This window comes from Dermacentor albipictus, chromosome 9, assembly GCF_038994185.2.
Source record: "Dermacentor albipictus isolate Rhodes 1998 colony chromosome 9, USDA_Dalb.pri_finalv2, whole genome shotgun sequence".
NCBI lineage: Eukaryota > Metazoa > Arthropoda > Arachnida > Ixodida > Ixodidae > Dermacentor > Dermacentor albipictus.
In genome coordinates, this window is record NC_091829.1 from 120,949,916 (window position 1) to 120,973,127 (window position 23,212).

At 43.4% G+C, this 23,212-nt stretch overlaps 1 protein-coding gene across 1 annotated transcript in view; it reads left to right on the forward strand.

Moving 5' to 3' along the window:
* The window catches only part of LOC135912593 (uncharacterized), a 269,120-nt gene that overhangs the window by 187,033 nt on the left and 58,875 nt on the right, over window positions 1–23,212 (forward strand). The window contains exons 26-29 of the mRNA XM_065445088.2: window positions 5,636–5,997; window positions 11,366–11,490; window positions 17,095–17,274; window positions 19,118–19,360. Coding sequence (XP_065301160.2) covers window positions 5,636–5,997; window positions 11,366–11,490; window positions 17,095–17,274; window positions 19,118–19,360 — 910 coding nt within the window. The remainder of the gene's footprint in view (window positions 1–5,635; window positions 5,998–11,365; window positions 11,491–17,094; window positions 17,275–19,117; window positions 19,361–23,212) is intronic.

A 23,212-nucleotide genomic window follows, 5' to 3' on the forward strand; every position in this document is an offset into this window, starting at 1 on the left:
TCTTAGCGCGTGTTGTATGCACTTGTCCCTAGGCGTGCCGGCAGAAGTTGCGGTGCCGGGTAGTGCTGAACTTAGTGTTGCAAGTTGGCGGCTGGACGTAATTATATTTATTCAATTCTGTTTTTTACTAATTGAAACAACGTGTCATTATTTCACATTATTGGCGGTGCCTCCAGGACACCAAAGCGGCAACAGGGACACAAAAGCTAGAACCCAGACTGGTCTGTGGGTTTGGGCTCGCAGAGGCCGAAGCCCGCGGGTCGCCCTGCTTCCAGCTTTGATCCCCCCCCCCCCCCGCTAACCGTTGGGTGCCCTGGAGATCCTGCGCCGCATGCTTTATTATAACCTCAGGTGCTCTCTTGAGGCCTTCGTTTGCAGGTTACATGTGTCCTCGTGGAGCAGTGCTTGTAAAAAATACAATCTATCGTCGCGACGAAAAAGTTACCCGCGACTTATACAACACCAGTCAGGACCTTGCCCCTTCAGACACAGCGATCACCAAATGGGGCGTCCGTGCCCACTGCCTCACCGCGCGGGCAGCCAGCGGCGGAGCGTAAACAAACTTGACCCCACTCTGCAATGCCAGCTTGTCTAGCAAATAAACGCATACAACACGCACTAAGAAACCTCCTCTTTAGTGCCTAGGCAGAGGCACATACTCAAGGAGCAAAAGGCCCCAGATTTTCTCTCTCATGCTCGCTCCTACTCGCGCCTGCACAGAAACATCGAGTGCTGCGAGAAACGCCCCGCCCCGCTGTACCTACTGGCAATTATAAAAATGCTGCCGGGCCGGCCCGTGGCTGAACTGAAGCAGGCGTTAAGCACTCTCCATACGTGGACCGATCAGAAACATAGTGAAATACCGGGTTGACCCGCGATGGAGGTGAAGCAGGTGTTAAGCACTCCCCATACGTGGGCCGATCCTGAAGATAATGAAATACCGGGCCGACCCGCAGCAGAGGTAAAGCAGGCATTAAGCACTCCCCATACGTGGGCCAATCCCAAAAATAGTGCAATGCCGGGCCGACCCATGGCAGAAATGAAGCAGGCGTTAAGCACTCTCTATACGCGGGCCAATCCCAAAGTTAGTGAAATACCCGGCCGACTCGCAGCGGAGGTGAAGCAGCCATTAAGCACTCCCTTTACGTGGGCCGATCCCGAAGACAGTGAAATACGGGCCGACCCGCGGCAGAGGTGAAGCAGGCATTAAGGGACCCACATACACAACTTTGCTGGTCACCCTTCTTCACAGAGTGAAAGGGCACCGAGTTTTTTTTTTTTGTGAGCTCTAATTGAGGACATTGTCCTATTAAGCAACACTGTTGATGACTTACATCAAATGATTGGGTGCCTGAGCTGGAGAAGCTTAAGCATTATTTTCAAGGTTTATATGCAGGATAGTAAAGTAAGAAAGCGAGGGTTCCTGGTTGACAGTCAGCCTGTTGAAGCTGTGCAAGCATAAATTTGTCCATTCAAGTTATCACAGGGGACCCGGCTCAAAAGAAAGAAAGTGCCAGACAAGTAAGAATGGGTTGCAGTGCCATTTGGCAGGCAGTTCCATGCTAAATAATAAAAGGCAGCTTGTTGGTAATTTTGAAAATAAATTGTAATATAATTACTGTATTTTATCAGTATGATCAAAATTCAGTACAACAAACACAGATATAATGAAATATTGCAAATATTGCAAATAGTGGAGTAAAGCTCAAATTGAAAGCTAAAATTAGTGTCTAACAAATACATCCTTAAAATGTATATCAGGCATAATGAATGTGAAAAATGTATTTTCATGTTGGATGTGACTTAGTTACAACGAGGTTTGATTGTACTCCCCTTTTGGGGCCAATCCTTGAAGGATGACAAGGAATGGAGAACTGGTTGAGTTGGGATATGCTTGTTATCATACTTTATTTTCCTGTGTATAAGCTGTACCCTTGTATAAGATGCAACCCAGCAAGAATAGTAATTTTTATGGAACACATTATATACGAGGCTTATTCAAGAAGTAAGGGCCGTTTGCTTATATTTAAATATTTACACATCAGAATGAAGTTTTATTTGTACGGCGCCATCTGTTAATTCTTTGCAAAGGCAATGAAGCTATTATTTTGGCCCAGTAGTCGTCTACTTGTCAGGGAATGCAGACGACAATCTTCACGAAAATCATTGCTCCCGCCTGTTGTGAAGTGCCAGCTGTAATTTCATTTTTGCTTACAAAAGGATCATCAGCTTCTCAAATTCATGGGGAGTTGTGCCTAGCTTATGGGCCTTCAGTGATGGGCGAAGGAAAGGTCAGAAAATGGTGTGGAGACTTAAAAAATAGCTGCACAAATGTGCATGATGAAAAGCGGAGTGGCAGGCCCAGCATTCAGACCAATGAAATTGTTCAACAAGTGGACCGGGAATTGCGATTAGATCGACAACTGACAGTTAGTGGTCTGGCTCATAAATTTAGTCTTGTTCGACACACTACAATTTACACGATAGTAACTCAAAAAGCTTGGACATCACAAAGTGTGTGCAAGGTGGGTACCAAAAATGCTTCCCGACCAACTCAAACAGCAAAGAATGTCAAGTGGACGAGCGTTTTTGAACCGCTTCCAACAAGACGGAGATAAGTTGTTTTTACACACTGTCACAGGCGATGAGACTTGGATCTCCTACGCCACTGCAGAAACAAAACAACAATCAATGCAGCGGTGCCACTCCTCTTCACCAAAACCAAAAAAATTTAAGCAATCTCCTTACTCGAGTTAGAAGACGATGGCTACCGTCTTCTGGGATGAAAAGGGTGTTCTTTTGGTTGATTTCATGGAACATGGAATCACAGTTATACAGCTGACGTATACTGCGACATGCTCCCCAAACTGAGATGTGCAATCAAAAATTGACGGCGTGGGAAGCTGTCGTCTGGACTTGTCCTCCTCCGTGACAATGCACGTCCTCACACCACTGCCCAAACTAAGGAGAAGATTCAATATTTTGGTTGGGAACTTTTTGATCACCCACCCTATAGTCCCGACTGTGCACCAAGTGTCTATTTCCCCTTCTTGCACTTGAAACAGTGGCTTGGGGGACAACGGTTTGAAGACAACAAGAAACTCAAGACTGTCGTCAACTGGTTCAATTCCCAGGTGGTGAACTTTTATGCAGAGGGACTAAAGAAACTGATGCAGCAGTATGAAAAGCGCTTAGAAGTTAACGGTGATTATGTAGAAAAGTGAAGTAGGTTTGTGCTACACTAAACTCGCCAATAAAAACTATTACTAATCAATACATATATATTTTAGGACCAAACAGCCCTTACTTTTTGAATAACTCTTGTATAAGGCAAACCTTTGTGTAAGACATGCATCTCATATAAAGCTGTTGTACAAACTGGAACTGTTGTATGTCTTTGGAAGTGGCATGTCAGTGTGGCAGAATGAACATCACCGGAATGCAAATAGCACACACGGGACAACGCCACAACACAACATTACGACAGATATGGCGACCACATCGACGGATATCACAGATAGCAGAGCTGCTGCTGTCACCCTCTGCTGCCATTTTCATGAACCACTTTAGTGTAATTTGTGGAGCATTACGCCAGATGGCACACAGTCTGTCAAGTGCACATCTCTGCCAAGACTGATGTGCATGACAAAGACTTTTGCCTTTGTCATTAGTGTAGCCATGTGGCATCTCCTATCTTCATTAGGGTAAATTTCATATTGAAGATGCACCATGGTGTAAAATGCACTGTGAAAAATTTTACAAAGAAACTGCGCCTTATACGCTGGAAAATACAGTAACAGTGCAAAAATGTGGATGGGAAAAGGTGAAAGGACCCAAGCGCTGACATGGAACTCTGGTGTGTTGGCAGGACGAGAGAGAAATGCTTGGTCCTGGGGTGCGCAGCTTAGTCTTCCATCTTTCCAAGAGGTGCAGCATACAACTGACAAGCACCATAGTTAGTGCAAAAAATTGCGCATGTCTGCCTTTCTTTGAAAGACTTTAAAGATCAAAAGATCTGAAAGATTGTTTTGTCTTTCTGCTGCATGTCTGCCTTTCTTTAAAAGACTTTAAAGATGAAAAGATCTGAAAGATTGTTTTGTCTTTCTTCTATGTCTCTGCACCTTCTCATGCTTGCAGAAGACAAACTGTGCCACCTGTGTGCTGGTCATTACACAGGCGAGACATTTACCTATGTGCTCACGCATAAAAAGCCATGACTCCTTGCTTCTATCGATGTTGAGATGTGGAATAACAATCGTTCTCCTCTGCAGCTTTCTAATGTTAGCAAGCTTTAGTCACGTAAGCACAGAAAACCATGCGAAGGGTTGCTCTGTTAGACCAGTGAGGTGCAAAGGGCAAATGTATGGCAGAGAGGAAGTAGCTGGCTGACCATGATACAGGCATGTTTTCAGTGTTGGATGAGCCATACGCTGCTGTCACAGTAAAAGGTGTGCAGCTTCTTTGCATTACCACACACTAAAATGAACTAACACCAGCCAACAGCCTTTCAGAACTTTGCACATATATTGCCATAACACTTCTGATGCTTTTGACGACTTCCTACTTGGCTCCAACTGCCTGCGGCTTATTTTTGACAGGTTTCAGGTTGCTTTAAGTACTATGTTTGGATCAACCTCTGTATAGTAAGTCCAACAACCTTTCGTACCTTTCTTTGCCTCATACTATGTGTACCTGACATGTAAGGAACGCATGTGTGACGATGATAAGGTTGATCAGACCGTCTTCATTTATTCAGGGGTTTCATGGCAAGGCATAGACTCCAAGGAAAAATGAAGGCAGCGGTGCCTCAGTTGTGGCTGCTCTGTTCCAGAGCCCATTTGGTTCTGTTGCACCTGTCTCACATTCTCTACGAGCAGATGGTAGTGAGGCTAACCCACATGCGCATAACACAAGCCTACCTTACACGTAGTATGTGCTCCACCATCCTTGTTTTTGATATTGTCACATTTTAGTAACAGTAAAAAACCAAATGGTTCCACAAGTATTAACTAAGAATCTAAGTGATTCTCTGGTGAACTTGTGCCTATAGAGACGAGCAACGCTTAAATCTCGATGATAGCAGTGAGTACAATTGGCAATCACTAAATCTGAACTGACAGGCCAATTCCGTTCACTATTTAGACATGTATCACTGCACCTCCCAGAGTAATTGCTGGCGCTCGCATACATTCAAGAATGCACAACATTATTTGCATTGTGAATATAATTTAATTAGACAAGACTCTTTTGCCTACAGAATTGACAACGTTCAAGGAATTTCAGACACAGTACATTTTTGGTGGTCCGAGTGCTAACTTGATAATCTAATGAAAAATGATCACTGACAAAACTAAAACGCCATATGTCTGACAATGTCATCCAGTGATAATGCCGCCATGCTGCTGCTACTGAATGCTGCAATCATCAGCCATATTCAGGCTTTAAACTTATGTTCTGCATTATACATATGTTCTAATGCTTAGAACAGAAAATTAAGACAGTATGGACTGTAAAGTGTGTGTCGACTTCTGTCTCATCTCAAGTTTTTGTGCTAAGCACTAGAAAAGATGTCATACCAACAAGGTCGATAGTCCACCATTGTTCAACTTGTGCTCTTTTTTTTGTATCATTGTAGCGTGGAGGTGGGCTGGCTACTGGGTTCACCCAACAGCGACCTCAAGTGGGAGGTGTACTCAAAGTATGCTGGGCCGGCGGCAAAAGGTGGCAGCCTTCCCTCCGAGGTCACCTATCTCTCCACCATCCACCGGAGGGACAAGCCGTTCGGTGCATACAGGCTGCAGGTGAGAAGTTCCATGGAGCCATGTCTGACGTGGGAACTCAGGCACAACATCACCTCGGAGCCATGGTTGTACACTTCGAATGTCACCTACGCTTGCGACCCGCTGACGTATGGAACAGATGTGGCCAAGTCACACATGAACGTCACAGTTTTCTCAAAATCGCCGAATTGGGAACTACTGAATATGGACCTGAACCGTGAGTTTCTTCGAATTTTACCATTACACCACAAGCTTATCACTCAGACATACCGTACTTTATAGGCTGCAGACTACACTTGTTTGAAAACTGACATTTTTCATCGTATGGGCAATTTGCAGGCACAAACTGTGCATGATTTCTTTTTTCTCAATGATATTTAAAAAAATGCAACCCAATTTTGCCTGCAAAATTTTATATGTTATTTGACAATGAAATAAACTTCATTCAGTGATCATATCTGCACACAAAAGATATTTTCAGCCAGTACTTGCAGCTCTTTACAAGAAAGTGAATGCTGTGTACGATAATTAAAGTGGCTGATATTTCAGAACTTCATGCTTCTAAGCCCAAATTTGCTCCTGTGAGTTATAAATTCGATGCAGACTATAGTCTGGAAAGTTTTGTATAGCTGACATCAGTCCATTTTATCTAGACAGCTAGAGGGTGAACACCGTGCGTGTGTGCGTGCGTGTGGGGGGGGGGGTGAGGCTGCAAGAAATAATCATGCAAGAAGTAGGTGCAGCAAATATGTTGATAATGTTTAGCCAGAATTTTGAGTACCTTCTGCTTCAGAAGTCTGAACCACTTCTTATTGAAGCGGAGAAAGGCATTTGAAGTGAAAATAGGCTATTTCAGGAATACTACATCCACTTTCATTTCCATTTATTTATCATTTCTTTGTTTCAATTAAGCACAATTAATTTCCTCTACGCTGTCCTTGGTGTGTTGGCTTCTTATGATATGACTAATAAACATCGGGCAGGAGAACATATTGTGGGGCCTGTTGGTTCATAGCTTTCAAAAGATGACGTGCCAACAGAGACAACACACTAATGAAGAAAGAACAGTGACAGGACAAGACGCTACTTGCAACTGTTTATTGAGGTAAAAAGCGCCTGAATATACATCCATGGGGAGAGGGGGAAGAAAAAGAGGGAGCACTGAACATGTGAATGCGTACGCACAAGAACACGGAAGATGTATAGGAAGGAAATCACAAGATTAACCAAAATCTAAAACCCATCTCAAAACATGCTCTCATTTCTGTAAATATTCAGTGACGGGGTGCTGACACAGGCGTCCCCTCATTTCCTAATCTGGTTGGCTTCCAACAGCTCACGTGCCACAGTATCTTTGCTTTTAAACATGACGGTCGTATCATGAAGCCTTGTTTCACACATTCTCTTATTCTCACACCCGCAGGCCTTGCAATGAAACAACAGGTTTGAGCCATAACCATGTTTCAGCAAGAGCTTGTGCTCCCGCAGGTGGCATTCATTAATACATTGGCCAGTTTGGTCAATATACTCTTTCCCACACTTCACAAAAAGGTTTGCATGTTTAATTCAACACTCTACCATGACTCTACTTTCTTAGAGTCATCAGATCTAATCAGGTGGCACAAAGTAGCAAGTTTCCAGGCCACGAAAAAACCCACAGAATTTCATACTTCACGGCAATGTATTTAACATTATGTGCTCTTTTGTGAGACTGCGGTATCACCACTGGTTTAGCTTTCTTTTTTAATGTTCGACCTTCTTCAACGCTTTCTTTTTCTTTTATATTTCACCTTTTTCAACAACGCCTCTGAAATTGCACTCAAACCAAAATAAGGAAAGCCAGCCTTCTTTAACATCAAAAATCTTTTCGTCGAAGCTTTCGTGTGCCTTATGACAGCACGATTTTTTAAGGGCGGATTCAAGGCACATAGTGGCAATCGCGCATTTAACAGCCCTAAAGTGTGTTGACTCATACGGCAACAATTCCTTACAGGCACGGGGTCGATACATCCAGCAGGCACCTTTGTCAGTAAGGGTTATGTCAATATCTAAAAACTGCAAGCTGTTATTCTTTACTAGTTCAAAAGTAAAATCTAAACCTTCGCCTTGCTGTTTAGAATCAGATAAAATGCCCTGCACAGTATATGAGTAAGTCATGGGAGATCGTTTCGTCAGTAAAATTAGCGCTATCCAAGGTGCGCTATCGCAGGTGCTTGACGGAGGCAAAGTGCTCAAGGTTTTTAGGTATGTAGACGATCTTTTAATTTTACTGACGAAACGATCTCCCATGACTTACTCATATACTGTGCAGGGCAGTTTATCTGATTTTAAACAGCAAGGCAAAGGTTTAGATTTTACTTTTGAACTAGTCAAGAATTACATATCTTATTTTGTTATAGCGCAAGCTTGACAAGGACAACAGAAGGCACATCTGACACACACAGCGCTACTTTCAACAGCAGGTTTATTTCTCGTTCTCGTCGCTATATATACACCCTCGACCCGTCATACACCACGTGTAACATTTTTGGAAAAATAAACAAAAGATATAAACTGGGAACCACACGTAGGCAGTTTCTTGATTCACATATTCAAAGCAATCTACACGTTCAACGCGAACAAAGATAATGCAGCTCTTTTGATGATAATGAAATGGAAGGTTTACTGATGCATGCATCGCCGAATGTTGATATGTGTCTGGCTTCTATTATCAAGCGCGTCATTTCACACCTGCTTCTACTCATGATCACCGTTTCTTTAAATCTTTAAATCTTGGTTTGCACTTGCATCTCTGGCAATGCATGGCAAGAAAGCCGTCAGCGGCCACGTTGTTAACTTTGTTACTATGTTCTCGTAGCCTGTCATTTATGCATCTACCTGTTTGACCAATGTAGGATTGTCCACAGCTGAGAGGAATACGGTATACCACACCGGCGATGCAATCAACGAATTTGTTTTTATGTTCTTTTTCGCATGCGCGACGTGGGATTCTTTCCCGGCTTGTGTTTTTACAGACGCTGACCAATTTATTAGGTGCCGAAAACACAACGTTAATGCCGCTCCTTCCAGCAATCTTCTTTATTCTATGGGAGAATCCATGTATGTAGGGGATGACGGCAATCTTTCCTTTGTTCATGTCAGTGCTCGACACGTGCACCTGCTCCGAACTGCTTTGCTGCGCCTTCTTAAGCAGTCCTTCTGCGACTGACACAAGCACGTGGCTCGGGTAACCAGCGCAGCTTAAACGCGAGGCTTGCCGTTCGAAGCTATCGTACGTTAGGCGTTGGCATGATTTTTTCAGTGCTTCGCTGAAACACATCTTCGCGATTCCCCTCTTCACAAGCTTTGTATGCGCGGAATGAAATGGTAAAACTGGCTTACTTGCCCTAGGCCCTGTGTCTGGCTAATAGAAGCCAGACACATATCAACATTCGGCGATGCATGCGTCAGTAAACCTTCCATTTCATTATCATCAAAGGAGCTGAATTATCTTTGTTCCCGTTGAACGTGTACATTGCTTTGAATATGTGAATCAAGAAACTGCCTACGTGTGGTTCCCAGTTTATATATTTTGTTTATTTTTCCAAAAATGTTACACGTGGTGTATGACGGGTCGAGGGTGTATATATAGCGACGAGAACGAGAAATAAACCTGTTGTTGAAAGTAGCGCTGTGTGTGTCAGATGTGCCTTCTGTTGTCCTTGTCAAGCTTGCGCTATAACAAAATAAGATATGACGTACCAACAAGCCCCTATTGCTATCCTCATCAAGAATTACAGCTTGCAGTTTTTAGATATTGACATAACCCTTACTGACAAAGGTGCCTGCTGGATGTATCAACCCTGTGCCCGTAAGGAATTGTTGCCGTATGAGTCAACACACTCTAGGACTGTTAAACGTGCGATTGCCACTATGTGCCTTGAATCCGCCCTTAAAAAATCATGCTGTCATAAGGCACACGAAAGCTTCGACGAACAGATTTTTGAAGTTAAGGAATGCTGGCTTTCCTTATTTGGGTTTGAGCATAGCTTCGGAGGCGTTGTTGAAAAGCGTGAAAAAAGAAAGAAAACGAAGCAGTGAGGAAGGTCAAACATTGGAAAAGAAAGCTAAACCAGTGGTGATACTGTATTCTGACAAAGTGGCGCATAATCTTAAACACATTGCCGTGAAATACAAAATTCCTGTGGTCTTTTTCCGAACCCCGGAAACTTGCTACTTTGTGCCACATGATTGGATCTGATGACTCTAAGGAAGGAGAGTGTTCAACCCAACAGCGACGACACCAATAAGCAGGTTGGCCAAAGTTTAATTCCTACGTGGGCAGCTGCAGCCAAGCATGAGCAGACGATAGTCGGCTTCTTTGGAAGTACATAATTATTGTCAAAATTTGAAAGAATATTTTCGCCTACAGCCTGTTTATTAGTTAAGGGAAAATGAGACATCCACCCAATTGTAGCAATTGCTACAAAGGAAACCCATATGACTTCCTCAAAAGAAAAGCATTGCAGTTGAAGAAAAATTAGTTCTAGTCCGGGTCTTGAACCCGGGACCACCGCCTTTCTGGGGCAGCAGCTCTACCATCTGAGCTAACCAGGCGGCTATGAGATAGCAGGGCAAAGTCAAGTTTTGTGAACGACTCTCTCCACCTTGCAGGTTTCCGCAGGAATATTATGTCAAAACTCTTGCCTTTGCTTCAAGTTGTTGATAAGTTTGACTTCGCCCCGCCGTCTGCTAGCTGCCTGATTAGCTCAGATTGTGGAGCAGCTGCCCTGGAAAGGCGGTGGTCTTGGGTTCGATTACCGGACCAGGATGAATTTTTCTTCAACTGCAATGCTGTTTTTTCGACGAACCCGTATGGGTTTGCTTTGTTGCAATTGCTATGATTTGGTGGATGTCTCATTCTCACTTAATTAATTACTTCTCTCCACCTTGCAGCTTTCTACAGACTATCACATTGAAAGCCTGTTTATTAAACATTGTCAGTAAATATACACAGTAACGGTAGGAAGAAGCGCATTGTTTCAAACACCCTTCTTGATTGATGTCAGCTACTGGCCAATAGCAGCCATGTATGGGAATCTGCTATATTACAAAACCAGAAAAGAGTGAGGAGCAGGCTTCTGTTGAAAAGATTAAGAAAAAGGTGACTTCGTGCTCTGCTTGCAAAATCCATGCACCGCGCACGACTGCAAAACTAGGCCGAGATGTTCACAGCTGTGTATGCGTGTTCACAGCAGTGAACACAGAGTGTTCACAGGCTATGTTTTTTCACCAAGCCTGAAAGGTGGTTCAGGACACCTTTGAAATAATGCTGCATCACTTCAAACATAAAAAAACAATAATTTTGGATGTACATGCTACATTGATTAGATAATCATTTAGATGGGTTACTTTTTAAATAGAGTATCTTATAACCATAGTGAATAACAACTAGGTAGCTTTCCTTTAAAGATGTACTATATAATTTCTTACCTTTAGCTATAACTTTAAATGCGAGGATGAGTCTAAATTATCCACACTCCTGTTTTCTGAAAAATTCGAACCACTACACAGTCTTAAATGCTCCTTCTGTACTTTGTTGACAGAGGTCTTCGAGCTTGGCACATCTGGCTACGAATCTATGAATTTGACATCTGCCCTTGGTAAAGTGGTTGTGACTGGTCAGTGGGATGCGCACTCTTTGGTGAAAGAGTCAAGGTTTACTGACAAGGTGAGCGTTGCTATTTGTGTTTAGGAAGTCACTCATAACCTAGAAGCGCATGACATTGGGAGGAGCATAACGTGCATGTTCAACCATTGTAGTCGAGTATTTTGACGAAAAATTGTCTGACGAGGGAACACCAATGTTAAACGAAAGCACACACTTGCCAATGTAAAAATAAAACATATGTTGATGTTTCAACACCCATATCACAACACCTTGATCACAACAACGAAATGCACAGCTGCCACGGTTTATATATGCACTTGGTGACATGGCGTTTTTTGAATAAAAGTCAGGAAGAGGGCTCCTCATTTTATTTATGGCATTCAAAGTAAAAAGCGGATGTGTAATGTCTAGAGACAAGACATTTAGGCAACGAGGAATGCTGTTTTAGACGCCTGTAACAGCCACTAATGCTGTCATTTAAAGCATGCATAGGCACGAAGTACTGGCCTTCAGGCATCTGTACGCTCAGTTATAAAGAACTTCCACTGTGCATCTCAAGAAAAATTATGATTTCCAAGGAACGCAGCTCAGTAAATCCATGTTCGTGAAATTCATTTTGTTTTTTGGATAAAACAGAATGGGCAAGTTGCATAGGCTACAATTTTAACCGTAATCTAGCATGACTAAACGTGAGGTAAAATATTGTGAAAGCAGTGGCAAAGAAGCACCATCTCGAGATTTTTGGGGTTAATTTTGTGCCTTTCTTTCACTGAGTATTAGTTTGCATGCATAGAAGAAATACTCAACATCCACAGAAGTTAGCAGCACGTACTTATACTTTGGAACATTCAATGATCCACTGCCCTTTGGAATTACAGAATGTTTGCCAGTCAGCAACATCGAAAGTTACTTCAGTACCAAAACACTGTGCTTTTGTCCGAGGATTATACTTTCTAGCTAACTCTATTAACAAAAGGTTTATTGGGGATGGTAGCAAACCTTTCCTTAACATACAAAATGAGCCTCACATTCCAAACCATGGTTGCGCTTGAGCATTCAAGTTTCTCAATGATGTCGGTTAAAAATGTGAAGTGAGCAAAGTACACTAAACCACTATCTATGGTATCTTAACCTAGAGCAGCTTGAGCCCTCCTCACAGCAATGCTGCAAAGCTGTTAATAACAGCCTTTGCACTGGCAAAATGTTTGTGGTAGTAATCGGCTGCATTAAGCCAAGTTCACCAGCGGGTGATAACATCATAAACAAACTGAGGCTGTGACAAAACACAAAACAAGGCATTTTTAGGCTTTGAAAATTCTATTAGGCTTCAACATTGAAATATGCATTTATAAGCACGATGGAAGTATCGCTAGAATGTTTCTAGACACATATTTTTTTGCTCATATGTTAAGTAGGCATGATAAGGACGTAAGAAGAAAGAATAGAGATTTTGCCTGAAGTTCTAGTCTCTAGTAATGAATAAAAAGGGGCCAGGATGACATCATTGTGATGTTCGATCATTGCATCATGCTAATGCCAGTGCCATACATGTTACAGATGCAATCCTGTGGTGCATACCATGTGATTAGACTACAGAGCATGTTCTTAAAAATTCATGTCTACACCAGGTCTTTGTAAAGTTCAGTTACTATGCATTGAGCAGATTTTGAAAGCTTTCTTGCATTGCACCAGTGATTGCATAAGTTAATGTCAATGGCAATTAAAAAAAAGACGGTATTTGTGCTAAGTACATTGGGTATTAAATGGCAGAGTGACAGCATTTTAGCGTTTTAAAGGCAATCAAACTACATTCTACATGGCACCTGTGGTCTTGCAGGGTGTGCCACATCCTCCGTCACAGCTAAGGTTTTGATGGCACAGATATAGAAACCTTGCTGCCTGCCCAGTGCAGTGCTTCTTATACAGTGCAAATGTGGTGCATCATGCCAGTGCTGAAAGTGCCGAAATATTGGAGTTCAAATGATTAGGATTCTACTGCAATGATTGACATGATAGCAACTGATGTAGGCACCTGATGTTAATGCTTTGAGAAGAGTTTAATATTGTTACGTGTGGAAAGACACAGACGAGAGATGCTATTTACACGCTATTTACACTGGAGCCAGGCAGCCAGGCTGACACTCCTTCGTGCCAAGGGCACCGACCAACTTCTTCGTCGTTCTCACGGCGGCTCGTCTCTTGAGCATCGCTCAATCATATCATAATATTACCCCCCCTCCCCCCCCCCCCCCCCGGCGGCAAAAACACCGTCACGGTGCTGTTAAATATCCAAGGTGCATGGAGAGTTGTAGGGCTTGAGTCGGGCAACGTGGACAATGTCGCTGGTTGTCACAGCGGAGGACGTTGTGGGCGTGTCTAGAACGATTTCATAGGTGACATCGGTCACTTTGCGTATCATGCGATATGGGCCTGTGTGACAGGAAAGCAGTTTTTCACAAAGGCCGACTTTACGCGATGGTGACCAAAGCAACACGAGGGCGCCGGGCACAAAATGTACATTATGGTGACGGAGGTCGTAGCGTTGTTTCTGCTTGTCTTGAGACACTTGTAGACGCGCGCGCGCAAGTTGGCGAGCATGGTCAGCATGGGCGATTGCATCACAGGCATAATCACTAGTTGAAGCTGTGGCGGACGGAAGCACTGTGTCCAGTGGTAGCGTCGGTTCGCGGCCATACAAGAGGTAAAACGGGGGAAAGCCAGCAGTTTCGAGACGGGAAGAGTTATATGCAAAGGTAATGTAAGGTAGAGCCAGGTCCCAGTCACGAAACTGCTGGCTTTTACACGCTATTTACACTGGAGCCAGGCAGCCAGGCTGACACTCCCTCGTGCCAAGGGCACCGACAAACTTCTTCGTCGTTCTCACGGCGGCTCGTCTCTTGAGCATCGCTCAATCATATCGTAATAATATTAACCTGCCATGGTGACGTAGTAGCGATGGCATTGACACTGCTAAGCCCAAGGGTGAAGCCAAATCCCGGCTGCTGTGGCCACATTCCAATGGGAGCGAAATGCAAGAATGCCCGTGTACTGTACATTGGGTGCAGGTTAGCGAAACCCAGGTGGTCAAAATTATGAGGCCCACTACAGTGGGCCTCATAATCATATTGTAGTTTTAGCACATAATAACCCAGAACTTAATTCACTGGCCTTGAGGTGAATACAAAAATGTGCCACTTTGCCAGCAAAACCATTAAAGTGCTCGGACACTTTGTCAGCAAGGAGGGCCTTCGACTTGACCCTGATAAGATTACTGCTGTCTTCGACTTTCCCAGGCCTCAATGCGCCAAAGACTTGCATAGCTTTCTTGGCCTAGCCTCATATTTCCGGCGCTTCATACGTAACTTTGCCACCATTGTGGCACTGCTCTATCAACTCCTTCCATCTGGAGCTCCATACGTATGGTCTGGAGCTCCATACATATGGTCGGACGAATGCCAAACTGCTTTTGATGCCCTCAAGCGTGCCCTCACGTCCGAACCTGTGTTTTGTCATTTCGACAGCACCGCACCCACTCTTCTACATACTGACGCCAGCGACCATGGTATCGGCGCTGTTCTTTTGCAATGCCAGCAAAATTCCGAAAAATGTGTGGTTGCATGCGCAAGTCACATGCTAACAGCTGCAGAGAAAAATTATTCGATTACCGAGCAAGGGTGTCTCGCCGTTGTTTGGTGCATCCAAAAATTTCAGCCTTATCTGCATGGCCGCCACTTTACAGTCGTTACTGATCACCACACCTTGTCCTGGTTGGTGATGCTAAAGAATTTAATGGGACGTCTTGGCCATTGGATACTTCGTTTACAAGAATACGACTTTGAGGTTACCTACAAGTCTGGAAAGAAACACCAGGAGACCAATGGTCTCTCTCGTTGTCCCCTCCTACCGTCTTCAAACACTGCTTGCTTACCATCTTCCATGAGCAAACAGCAGCATGCGTCGTCTGCATTCCCTTTGCTCACAGCTCTTGACCGGCTCCCATCCAGCCATTCTCATACGTTTGCATCTTGCCAACGTAGTGACCCCCATTGCCAACTCATTATGGAACGTATTCGCGGATCATCTTGCACACCTAACGCTCGGCTCCATCGGCAGTTGAAGAACTTCTAGATCAAAAATACGATGTTATAACGGTACGTGCTTCATCTGAAGGACACCGTTGGGTTCCTGTTGTTCCTCAGTCACTTTGGGCCCAGACACCAGAGACCTTTCACGATGATCCCACTGCTGGTCACTTTGGTTTCCGTAAAACCTATGAGCAAATTCGCAGCCACTTTTCTTGACCTGGGCTTGCAACCAGCGTGGTGAAATACGTGGCTTCCTGTTCGGTTTGCCTACACCGCAAACAACTGACCTCACCTCCAGCTGGACTGCTCCCACCTGTCCCATGTCTTAAAGGTCCTTTCGCAGTCGTTGGTATCGACCTCTATGGACCGCTACCCTTAACTACTGGCGGTAAACGATGGGTCGTCACAGCTGTAGACCACTTTACAAGGTATGCTGAAACAGCCGCACTATCTTTGGGATCCACAGAGGAGGTTGTAGCCTTTTTCTTGGAAGCCATCTTTTTACGGCACGGAGTCCCACGTGTCCTTTTAAGTGACCGTGGCAGGACCTTTCTGTCTAAACTTCTCGACGATGTTCCCCGTGCATCCAATACCATCCATAAGACGACTTCCAGCTACCACCCTCGAACTAATGGTCTCACACAGCACTTTCATCGCACGCTGTCCGTCCGACATGATATCAATGTACATCAACCCTGACCACACCAATTGGGACATAATTCTACCATTCGTCACTTTCGCATACCACACATCCGTCCAACGCACTACAGGGTACTTGCCCTTTTTCCTTGTTTATGGTCGTCAATTGATCCCTATGCTCAACGTTTCTTTCTTTGGTGTCCCCATGCCTCGTCCATGTCAATGTGTGAGCAGTTCGTTTCACGCATTGCCCGGTGTCGCCAGCGTGCCCACCTCCACACAGACGTCAGTCAACAAGACCACAAAACTTGCTATGATGCGTCCCACCGTGTCGTTTCCTTCCACCCTGGAGATGACGGGTTGCTGTGGACCCCAGTTCGTGCTCCTGGATTATGCGAGAAATTTCAGTCCCGTTTTATCGAGCCCTACATTGTTCGGGAACAGACTTCGCCAGTTTACTATTGTGTCGCTCCAGCTGTTTCGCCTTTGGACGACCGCTGCCGTGCCAGAGAGATTGTGCATGTTTTGAATTTGAAGCCTTTCCTACAGCATTTGCCGCTATAACCAGTGGCCAGGTTGCCCGCTTCCATGTGCGGGAGAAATTGTGTGAGCATTATATTGCTCCTTCATCTTCTTCATCTATATATATTCATCATCATGGGTAGCGTCATGGTCTTCAGTGCGTGACCTGCTAAATAAACCATTGAGGTTTAACAGCTGTCTCGCAATAGTTTTTATTTTAGGGTTTAATATACTTCAACACATGATTTCCATGCATTTTAAATGTTAATCAACGTACGTTTCTAGGAAACTTGCACTAAAATACTTTATTGCTGCATTGGGGCATAACAAAGGTGACAACTTCTTTTATTTGTCACACGATAGCTACCCTTACAATGCTTGAATACAGAAGATGCTCAAAATTTCTTGAACTGTGCAGAGCTCAAACTGGATTCCATTGGAAACAGTTTACAATGAAGAGAAGGACAACTGGATCTTTGACGTGAAGTTCACGCCTCGCAAGGCATCCACGGCATTCAAGATGATGAAACTTTCCAAACGGTTTAGGCGAAGTGGTGCAGCCATATTTTATGATGCCAGAATCATCAGCAAGCATCAGGTGAATGTTTACACTCATAACTTTTCGCAGAGCTGTAACCCATTGTTTCACATTTGCTCTCAAAATAGGTATATTGAAATTGCTCCTGCTAATTCTTCATGTTATTACTTCATTCCCAGCCTATTGCAGTACTAATATTTCACATTTTAAAGAAATTTACATGTGATCTATAATAACGGTCTGAAAATGAATGTCCTAAGATTGTTGAATTAAATGAAAACGCAAAGGACAGAGGACCAGACACCGTGGGCTGCTGTGGTGTCTGGTTCTCTGTTCTTTGTGTTTTGTTTTTATTGCACTACAATGGCTTCAACAAATATCAACCAACTAGCCAAAGGACAAATTATAACGAGTTGCCATTTGCATGTTGGCTTTTCTGCAAAGCTTGATTGCCTGATGGCTGAGGTCACCTCATGCACTGAGTGAAAAAATGTAGCATAACATAGATAGCATGTTTTTGAAAAGAATATGAGGTGCTTTCACAGGGCAGGAATTATTGGGAAAATGTATTCATACCAGTACTGTATTATTTCTTGCTGACTGCTCAATCGTGTATTGCTTTATAAACTTTAAGCAAAAAAAAGCAGCTGCGCACCTGCCAAATTGTGTACTATTTTATGCAAGCCTACTTATTCAAGCAAAAAAAAACACCCTGTTGTCACAAGGGTGGCTGCTTGGACTGGACAGTGAAACATTGTTTAGACAAGGTGATCCGTTTTAGTTCGCAAATCGTAGGAAAGGAGGAAGGAGGTGACAGGAGCTCTGTCCTGTTGCCTTCTTCCTTCCTGCCTACCATTTGCACACTAGAAAGGAGTTTTCCTCGTCTAAACAGTTGTCAACCCACCCAAATATGTATTATTTTACTATTTTATGCAAGCCTACTTATTCAAGCAAGAAAAAAATAAGTACTTGGGGTTTACACTTTCAAATAAAAAAAAAGAGGGGGGGATGAAAACGTAAGAAAAGGTCACCATGTTTGTACGCACGTGCATGAAGAACACCCATTGCCTTCTGTTTCATTAAACTGTTGTGGTGCATGCAATACGTTGTATATGTCTTCCTCGCACTGTTCAAGAGGATGCACAGTAAACCCTGCTGACTTGCTTAAACACAAGTTCTCTTGAGAAAAGAACCTGAGGGGCCCAATTAGCACGGCCCTGTGCAGTGGCTCGGCCCCTGTGGCATTCTGCTGCTGTTGAGCACAAGGTCACAGGTTTGATTATGAGCAGCTGCCACGTTCCGACAGAGGTTATGATGGGCATGTCCCCATGAGCCATCAATCAGTTGGTCCTTAGCATAGCAGTGGTCTGGTCGAGTTGAAAGTCATTAGCCATTGCAGGTAGTCAAGCATGCTATTATAGAAATGGCGAGGCGACAGAGGAGTGACATGAAGGATTGCGCCTTCTGTCATTCGTCTGCTTTGTATGTGCAACCGATGCGCAACCAATGTGCTACTAATGTGCAACCTACGTGCTAACTACCTGAAGTGAATGCAGTGCCAAGCACTGAAATGCGATTAGATAGGTGTAGGGTTAGCAAAGAGAAGGAAAAACACAAGTGCTCACTACTAACTGAATGTTATTTGGTCAAAGAATGTATATATAGGAACATGAAAGGTCAGAGGGTTATTGAAAGTGGCATCGCAGAAACATGGTAATGTCGGCATGTCCAGGAACCAGTGCCAACATTTTAAAAATACACGTATGGCAAAAAAAAATTGAACAGTCCGAAAGATGGCAAATTAAGGCTATCTAGACTAATGAGTTATTCCTAAGACGTCCGATATATTGCCAGTAAACATTGCCGCATTCCCTAATTAAAATAATTGTGGTCCCCACTGCAGGACTCGGACCCACAGGCCCAGGAGCTGAATGTATTCCAGGCAGTAGTTGTGCCCCGCAAGTCGGAGAAGGCAGTTCGAGCTCTGGCAAACAAGGCTGTGATTAAGGAGCTGCTCGAAGTCACGGCAGCATACACGAACGTGGTCATTGCCTCCCTCTACAACCCAAGGCACCCTTTCAACCTGATAGTCTACCAACTGACAGGAGCTACTGCAGGAGAGATTTTGGACAGAGAGAGAGAGAAGGTACATCAACTGTTCTATGCCAAGGCATGCTCTGTAGCATGTGACATGTCACGAGCAAGACATGTTCATTTAGTATGTGTGATTTTTATACTCTTGTGCCATGACGTCTCTGCTAATGTCGTGCATGCAAGGAATGAAGATAAGATTTGGTACGCTACACAGCAGCGTGATGACTCATGCACGAGTTGGCTTAACAGCTACACTGTTCTGCTGCTAAGTACAGTGGTTGTACATTCACTACTGACCATTATGACCACTTTTTGATGAAAACGGGACACACCAATGCACATGTAAATGTATTTATAGGAGCCATAACATGCATGGTCATCCAACTATTCTTAGTTTATCACTGTAATTGAGCATAGAGAGACCAATATATTTGCACAAGCACACATACACATACAAAAAAATGCAAAAAAACACTAGCTCTCGGTGTACATTTTAACAAATATCGTTAATTGTAAACTGGTGCCTCTAAGCCCCTCCCAGCAACAGTGACTGCCATTCTTGCGTGCCTTAAGTAACGTCAAAAATGTGCAGCCAGCACCCTGTCATCTGCTCTGAAACAGTGCACACACCGCACTCTGTGTGCTCGGGGCACCCAATGGCACAGTGAAGGCGTTCCTGCTGCATTGTGCCCGCAATTCCTTCCTTCCTGCGATTAAAACAGCACAAATCGGAGGATGCCTGCAGTAACTATTCTAGGCTGACTGCTGAGATGCACATGCGATAACAAAAACAAACGTATTTCATGCACATTGACCACACAGGACACACTTTATTTCGTCACTCATCAGTGGCACCAGGCTGCTGTGCCATGCAACTACACCATGCAAAAATTCAAATATAAATTTTCTACTGTACAGAATGCACTCAAATTTTGACATCTTGTTGTGAGATGCACACTGTTTAATGTGCAATGCATAATTAAAGCTTGAAGGTTTGGTGTAATGGCCCCTTTAAGTTCATGTTAAAAATTCATTGATGGCAAAAATCTGCTGCCATTCACTGTGATGAGACATTAAATCCTGGCAGTTACTGTTCAGGCATCTGCAGCATTATGGGAGAAAGACCTCATCACAGTGTATTCTCACACTACTACATTGTTTTCACTGGCCTGCATTCACTCTATAGATATTAGCTACAAAGTTACTAGACCTTGCAAACTGAGCCACTCTTGGTTCACTTGACTAGAACTTGAATAACTTAGTGTGGCATAACTTGCGCTTTGGCATAATCAAGTTCAATAGCACATGTGGTGCTGTTCAAAACTTAATCCTGTTATCTCATAAAAACCTGTGTGTTCTGTGGAAGATTTGATAGTCTGAATCAACTGCCACTTCCTATCTGTTGCTTAGCGAATGCCACTGCTCCTGTTATTCCTTACTCTGTGCAAGCTGAAAGCTTAGTTTGGTTGAAACATGCAGAAAAGCAGTCAGTCTATGGGATTCCTAGCACAGCTTGGTTGACTTTGTTTTAACCGACTGATGAAGAGAAAACCCTGTTTGTTTGACATAAAGCTTCTTGAGCTTCATCCAAGGTTTTTCCTCTTCCTTTGTTGTCACACCTGCCTTATCTTTATATTTAGCTTAAGGGCAAGCCCAACATAGCATGCACAATACCCAGCCTGATCAGTGAGTCGGTCATGTCAGGCTGTGGTATGCCCGACAGTATGGTCTAGTGTACAAAGTGGTGTTCTTCCTCTTATGTTACAGTGTGGGAAAAATTGTGTCACACCTGAAACAAGATAAGGTTCATCACCATTATCATTGCCATGATCCTTTTAGAGAGAAGTTACCTAGATATTATGTACCAATAATTAAAAATAATTTTTGTTCTTAACATTGTAATGCTGAAAACGTGTAGATGTGTGTAACCTGTGTGGTAATTTCAAATATGAGTTTCGTGCTTGTTTGCCTTATTCGCTTATAATTTTACACAAGTGTTCTTTGATTAATTTTCTGAAAACATTTATGGGAAATAAGGTCATCAAATGCAGTGAACCAAAGTACCAATGGCTTCAGCATTGGTACCCTGTTTAGCTAAATTATCCATGATTCATGATTCAGAGAATCCAATAACATCACCCTTATTACTCTGTCTACCCTAGCACAAAAGTTGCTAGACTTTAATGTTGACATTCATCTTTAAGCAATTCCTTAAGGAACAAGCTTATTGCCAGTTTTCTACTGTGATAAAGTTCTGTGCACATTTAAAATTTCTTTAATATGTATAATGTACTGCAGTCATAACTTTAAGCTTTGGTTTAAGTGCCTTCTCTGTACTCCATGTGAGTAGTTCTCCACAACACTGAGAAGGCAATTAGGCGTTCTGGTGCAGTGTTGTCGCATGACACATATACTAACATAGTACTTGCAACAAACACTATATTTATGCCTTGTTTCTTTATTTATAACACACTACAGGCCCCAGTAAGGGCCCAAGCAGGAGGGGCATAAGTTACATACAAAAACGAAAGGAAGAACATACATATATGCAGAACATAATAGACAATAAGTTCGAACGACAAAACAAATCAAAAAGGAGGCCAAAACACAGCCAAGGAAATGAAAATTTCGATGAAGAAAGAATTCGTCAAATGCATATATATATATATATATATATATATATATATATATATATATATATATATATATATATATATATATATATATATATATATATATATTATACACACAACTCAGAACTGTGGGGATGCACAACTCTCCCGCATCTCCTGATATGTTGTTTTCCCGCATAGCTCCCGTCTCCTGTAATCCGGCTTCACCGCGTAGCTTAGCGCCAGCGGCGGTCAGTCTGTTTGCAGCACATTACGAGAGATGGCGCGAGTGTGGCGCTGCTAGCGCCACCTAACGGCTGGGTTAGTCGGGTGCGTCAGGGAGTAGGCTCTTCCTCTTTGGCTCTGGGTCAGCAAGTGGCGTGGACGTTCCGCATGTGCGCTGATCCATGCTGCTGCAAGACTGCCTCGCGAGGCCTCGTTCGAACGCGCCACTGTTCACGTGACCATGCGCGTGAACGACCAAGCGTTGGTGTCCAGCATGGGGCAAACATATTCGCTCGCTATCCGGTCACGGTTAGTCGGACTGCCGCGATTAGTCGCGCGCCCATTGGGATGTTTTGTGGATAGCCACTCGGCTAGCAGGCGTTAGTCTATGAAAGGTGCAATAAATGCCCTTGTGATTGTTTGGACTACTGTGTTCTCCATCCTTTGTCCCAAGAGCATGGAATGAGAACCCCACAAAACTAGGTATCTATGGAAAACCCAAAACAAATTTAGCCACATAATTCTGTAATGTCACCAGAGCTACGTAAGTGTACATCAATGTATGCATGCATGCTGATAATACACTTAGTGGTATATATTGCAATGTGAGAATGAGGTTTTATGAGAACTTACAAATTTGAGTGAATGCTCATTACTGTTAGACCTGGGGAGGACAAGCACAGATATAATGAACTGTCAATGTAAAAAAGGTCTAAAATGTTTGTTGCTAATATTAGCATGTAACAAATACATGCCTGTAACAAATATTCGACTTAACGAAGGTACTCGCCATGGTGCCCTAGCAGCTATGGCGTTGCGCTGCTAAGCACAAGGTTGTGGGATTGAATCCCGGCCGTGGCGGCCGCATTTTGCAAAAGCAAGAATGCCTGTGCATTGGGTGCACGTTAAAAAACCTCAGGTGGCCAAATTAATTCACCACTACAGGGTGCCTCATAATCAGATCACTGTTTTGGCACATAAAACACCATAATTAATTTTTTTATTTTAACAATGAAGGTATTTTTCTATTGAATGTCACATTATTATAATAAGGTTTGACTGTATAT